The sequence below is a fragment of the Pelmatolapia mariae genome, linkage group LG3_W (assembly GCF_036321145.2).
Source record: "Pelmatolapia mariae isolate MD_Pm_ZW linkage group LG3_W, Pm_UMD_F_2, whole genome shotgun sequence".
Taxonomy (NCBI): domain Eukaryota; kingdom Metazoa; phylum Chordata; class Actinopteri; order Cichliformes; family Cichlidae; genus Pelmatolapia; species Pelmatolapia mariae.
The window spans coordinates 35,957,550-35,963,549 of NC_086229.1; the positions used below are offsets into that span (position 1 = coordinate 35,957,550).

Genomic DNA, 6,000 nt, shown 5'->3' on the forward strand with positions numbered 1-6,000 from the left:
TTGGTCCTTCATTTTTGTCATGACATCACTTTGATTAGTTGAGTATCTGAGGCTGAGACCACGGGACTGTAAAACATGATAGTTGGGATTCATTTCTGTACTGAACAGTCATTTAAGATTAGCTAGTAAATAACAATTAGCTAATGTTGTTCATGAGACTAAAATCATCTTACTGTGGTAATGTAAATATAATATGGCCAATATTATATGTATTGTCAGATTATTATGGTATATATATATATATATATATATATTACAGGATATATTACAGCAGTGAGCTTGATCTCTGGGTCAAAGATTAAAGTTGCAGTTATTTATATTTCCTATCACCTTAAATCTTCACTCAAAGACAAGTATCTTTGACAGTGTATATATAGATGTATTATACATAAGAGACAAATATTGTTCGTCTAATTTGTTGGCATTACTGAATTTGGCTCAATGCTTACATATATGTGTAAAAAGGAAAATGTACGAGCTGTGAAAACTGTTTCTGATGGAATGAAGAGTAGACTGATATATTAAATATTCCTTTATTGGGTGAGAAAATCAGACCATGTCATAACTGCTTTAAGTCATACAGAATAGATATCAGAGCCTTAAACAGGCTGACTTCTGCTAAATGGGTCAAACTGGGCAGAAAGTCTACAAACACATAACATCATTATAGAATATGATGTAACACTATAGATCAACTTACCTCAGAATATATAAAGCATATAAACAATTACAGCAATATGATGCAACAAACACAGCAGTATTACTAATCCAAAATACTCAAAGCTTCATAGAACTGAAACAAACATTTATTTTTAGCTCCATTCTGCTGCTGATACATACTTTAGGTTTCTGAATATTAAACTTGTTGCTGCCTTTCATAGTGTGTAAGTTGAAGGCCCTGAGTACTTTCTCCCACACTGAAAACACTGGGATGATAACATTATTTGAACATTACCTAATAAGACTGATTCAGGACAGACAATTAGTTATGTTAAACTTTCCTAGCAGTCCTTCACAAACAGGGAACAGTCTGTCTATTCTCTCCATCTGTCAGCTGCTGCTGGCTCTTCCTCCTCCTCTTCCTCACACACTGCTGAGTTTGTCCTGGTGGATCATCAGGGGTGCAAAGCCTCACAGATGATGTGCAGCAGTGGATCCCTCAGTCTGTCCTCACTCTGGACACTTGCAGTCGTCACACATGGAAATCAAATGTGTGATAAGCTGCAGGATTCAAACACAAGTGTAACTTATAAATACATGTTCATACTTTTATTCCACAATCAGAGAGAACGAAACAGAGAGAGAGTGCAGGACAGACAGACAGGTGACAGTCTCAGGTGTATACACTGCTACAAAACAGCACAAGAGAAGGAGGATTTAGTGTTTGTGTTATTACGAGTGCTAAACAAGAAGAGTTCCAGATGGTCCAGTGGACACATGTGTGACTCCTGAGATTAAAGCATCTTTCTTTCAGCTTAACGAGTGAACCGTCAGCTCGTTCAAACACACGTTAAAGTCCGTTTGGCTCGACACCACCGAACAGAGGCAGCAATATAACATAGCTAACATTAACAGTGCAGTGAATCCTGCTTGTGCCGTGATATTCAGGACTGCAAACCGAGCAGCATCACTGACTTTCAGCTTGTTGTGTTTGTGGATATATGACTGACTTTAATTATCCATAAAATCATCACATTCTCTGTAAGATTAAGGTTGACTATATATATATTTAGAAGTAGAGGCTTTAAAACCAAGTCACCGCTGAAAGTACAAACATCACTAATGTCACATAACTTTGCCGACATGTGGCCAACAGTAATGTTTTAATGTTCTTAAAAATTTGCATATAAATAAGTGACATAATATTCAGGACTTACTTTTGCCAGTTCACTCTTCAGCCGCTCCCTTCTGCCGTATTTTGCGGCAAAATTATCCACACCCACCGCTGCACTACGAATTGTGGGATATATGGGACCACGAAGCGTGCACCGGACCACACTTGATATTTGGGGAAATCGACAGCGCATTTGGAGTATGCATTTGAAGTGCACTTTGAATTGGGACAGCCGTTGTCGCGTGGCGGTGACGTATTCGCACTTGAAATGCGTACTTCAAGCGTGCATACCCTGAATTGGGACACAGCCATAGACTCTTATTTCTGTCTCTCTTATTTTTTTTTTTTTTTTTTTTTTTTTTTTTTTTTTTTTTTTTTTAAACCTGTCCCGTTTGGTTCTTTTGCCATCAGAATTATTGTCTAAAGGCGAAGAAAGATGCCCAACGGATTTACTTTACCAAATGGACCATCCCAGCCTTGCCGTAATGGTCCATTTGATTCAACTTTTTATTGTTTATTTTATTTTCACTTGCTGAATACGGGACAGACTTGACTGGAGGAGAGAATGTGGAGAAAGAAAGAGGGAAAGAAAAAAACCTGAGAAGAGGGACGGGGAAAAAGGGCAAAAAACAAAAACCAACAGAATAAGCAGACAAAAAATACATATATCGATCACCTGGATCACCTGTTGAGAAAGAAAAAAGAAAGCAAGCAGAAGAAAACGAGAGTAATAAACAAGATCACAATGATATATGAGAATATGACAGTAAATACTAAATATTAAACATTATTGTGCAGCACGTGAGATCGACAGCGCACAGTGTGCTTTGAGGTAGGAGCCAAAAAGGGTGTAATTTGTGTGTGTGATCACCCGTGTGTACACCTGTGAGCATGAACGCGCTTGTTTTTAAAAGGTTCCTTCATGTAATGATCTGCTAGAGGGTGTGGGGGGCCACTGCCCCGACCTCCAGGGCATGATTTCTGTCTCTCTAACAGCAGCGTCCGAATGACCAACAACAGCAGCAGCAGATTTAAAATACTGCCCCCTAATGACACCACACAGGTACTACATGTAGATGTGAATCTACAACACACAGCGTACGACTATCAATGTAGGATCATGCTAAGTGCACACACACATTTCCTGATCAACAGAAAAGATAATTTCATCTGAGAAACCCAGACTAATGAGAGTCATTTAGTACTGTGTATATCTGAAGAACTAACCTACTAATCTACACTAATTAATGATGTTAATGATCACATCTGGACTCACAGAGCCTTTTTGCAGTTCCTCACAGCTGGAATCAGTCTCAGTCGTCCCCGCTTTGATGTGTTGTACTTCTGCAGGTCCAACTCATCTAGAACCTCCTCTGACATCTGCAGCATGAAGGCCAGAGCTGAGCACTGGATCTCAGAGAGTTCCTTATATCTGTTCTCTGATGTCAGGAACTCTTGGATCTCCAGATGTACTGAGAGGTCGTTCATCTCCATCAGACAGTGGAAGATGTTGAGGCTTCTTTCAGGAGAGATTTTATCACTGTTCATCTTCTTCAGGTTGTTGATGACTCTCTGGATGGTTCCTGGACTGATCTTTGTCTGACCCAGCAGACCTCCTAAGAGTCTCTGGTTGGACTCCAGACAGAGGCCATGAAGGAAGCGAACAAACAGGTCCAGGTGGCCATTTTGACTCTGGAGGGATTTATACATGACTCTGCTCAGTAAAACATTAAGTGATTGGAGATCTCTGTTATCAAAAAGACCTGAAATCATCTTGGTCAAAGATTTTGATTTTAGGAAGTTCTTCAGCACCTCTGTCTTCCTGTTGGTGTGACAGTGGAACATGTAGACTGCAGCCAGAAACTCCTGAATGCTCAGATGAACAAAGCAGTAGACTGGTTTCTGGAAGATCACACACTCTCTTTTGAAGATCTCTGTACAAACTCCTGAGTACACCGAGGCCTCTGTCACATCCAGACCACACTGCTCCAGGTCTTCTTGGTAGAACATGATGTTTCCTTTCTCCAGATGTTCAAACGCCAGCCTCCCCAGCTTCAGAAGAACTTCCCTGTCAGCCTCCGTCAGCTCCTGTGGACTCGTCTCATGTCCCTCATGGTACTTGTTCTTCTTCCTCTTTGTCTGAATCAGCAGGAAGTGTGAGTACATGTCAGTCAGGGTCTTGGGCAGCTCTCCTCTCTGCTCTGTAGTCAACATGTGCTCCAGAACTGTAGCAGTGATCCAGCAGAAGACTGGGATACTACACATGATGTGGAGGCTCCTGGATGTCTTCATGTGGGAGATGATTCTGCTGGACAGCTCTTCATCACTGAATCTCCTCCTGAAGTACTCCTCCTTCTGGGCGTCAGTGAAGCCTCGTACTTCTGTTAGCCTGTCAACACATGTAGGAGGGATCTGATTGGCTGCTGCAGGTCGGGAAGTGATCCAGACGAGAGCCGAGGGAAGCAGATTCCCCTGGATGAGGTTTGTCAGCAGCTGGCTGACTGATGACTTCTGTGTGACATCAGACAGCAGCTTCCTGTTGGTGAAATCCAATGAAAGTCTGCTTTCATCCAGGCCGTCAAAGATGAACAAAAGCTGAGAGACAGCCAGCTTCTCTGCTGTGACCTTCTGTAATGTTGGATGGAAAACATGGAGCAGCTCCAGAAGACTGTACTGCTCATCTCTGATCAGGTTCAGCTCCCTGAATGAAAGCAGAACCACCACACTGACATGTTGGTTCTCCAAGCCCTCTGCCCAGTCCAGAGTGAACTTCTGCACTGAGAAGGTTTTTCCAACACCAGCCACGCCATTGGTCAGAACCACTCTGATGGGTCTCTGTTGGTCAGGGAAGGCTTTAAAGATGTCCTGGCACCTGATTGGAGTGTCATGGAGGGCATCCATCTTGGAAGCTGTCTCCAGCTGCCTCACCTCATGTTGGGTATGAATCTCTTCACTCTGTCCCTCTGTGATGTAGAGCTCAGTGTAGATCCTGTTTAGGAGGGTTCTACTTCCTGTTTCATCACTTGCTTCAGTCACATGTTCACATCTCGTCCTCAGACTGATCTTATGTTCATCTAAAACCTCCTGCAGACCAACATCTGCTGAAAGAAAGAAAAACAGAAAGAAAACTCTTCAATGTCTGAACAACAACAAGAAGTCAAGTTTTCAGAAACGAGTCCATCAGCAGACAGATGTTCAGTCTTACTTTGTACACAGCTGCTCTGACTGGCTGTCTGCAGTCCAGCTTTGCTTCTGGATCTTTCTCCACACTGGGGACAGGAGGAGTCTCCTGATGAAGCAGAGTGGTCCCAGTATGAAGAGATGCACTGTCTGCAGAACCAGTGTCCACAGCTGGTAGAGACTGGATCCTTCAGGACGTCCTGACACAAAGGACAGCAGGGCAGCTGCTCCTCCTCACAAACACCACTCCTCTTCCGCTCTCTGTGAACACACTTCTTTATCACTAAAATCATTTACTGTCAATGTAAAACATCCAGAATTGACCACACTGCAGTTCCTCACAGTTCCTTTGATTTCATCAACACTAAGGAACAAGGCAGCCTTTTGTTAATTAAAAGGACTAAAGTGGCTAACACTGTTAGATTTGATTGTATGCACTGAGGTTAAAGCTCTGGGAAATATTAAATATTGATGGACGACCATGAACTATGGAAACTTTCATGGACAATTTATAACCAATAGAAAAGTCATGTGAGTGTGTTCATGTTGTTGTAAGACTAAACTAAACTCAGCCAGCTTTCTCCAAAAGTTGATTCTGTTCATCTGGACGTAGCGTTTTGTGGGAGAAACATTTCTTCACTCATCCAAGTGACTTCTTCAGTCTCAGCTGACTGCAGGTTTCAATCTTATAAACAGTACATTTACATAATGACTGAAACCAGCCCACTGAAGGAACAATGGGCTGGGAGGTCAGTTCCTTAATCTTAGTTATGCAAATTCTCATGACCATTGATCAACAACCACTGACCAATACCCACTGATCAAAGCCCACTGATCAATGGCCATGAGTACCAGTTTACACAGAGTTGGGGAATGGCTGCAGTCACAGTGTTGTAAGGTGGCGAAAGATGTACCCAGCTAGCTTTTTTTAGCTAACTTTAGTTGAGTCTGATTCTATCCTAAACTCACTTATGCTCCATATTGAT

General features: G+C 42.1%; 1 protein-coding gene across 1 annotated transcript in view; it reads right to left on the minus strand.

Annotated features, from left to right (window-relative positions):
- Positions 1-5,307, minus strand: part of LOC134622347 (NACHT, LRR and PYD domains-containing protein 12-like) — a 134,601-nt gene extending 129,294 nt beyond the window's left edge. Inside the window, exons 1-2 of the mRNA XM_065470152.1 lie at positions 5,040-5,307; positions 3,111-4,935 (exon numbers count right to left, since the gene is read on the minus strand). Coding sequence (XP_065326224.1) covers positions 3,111-4,935; positions 5,040-5,307 — 2,093 coding nt within the window. The remainder of the gene's footprint in view (positions 1-3,110; positions 4,936-5,039) is intronic.
- Positions 5,308-6,000: the final 693 nt, after the last annotated feature.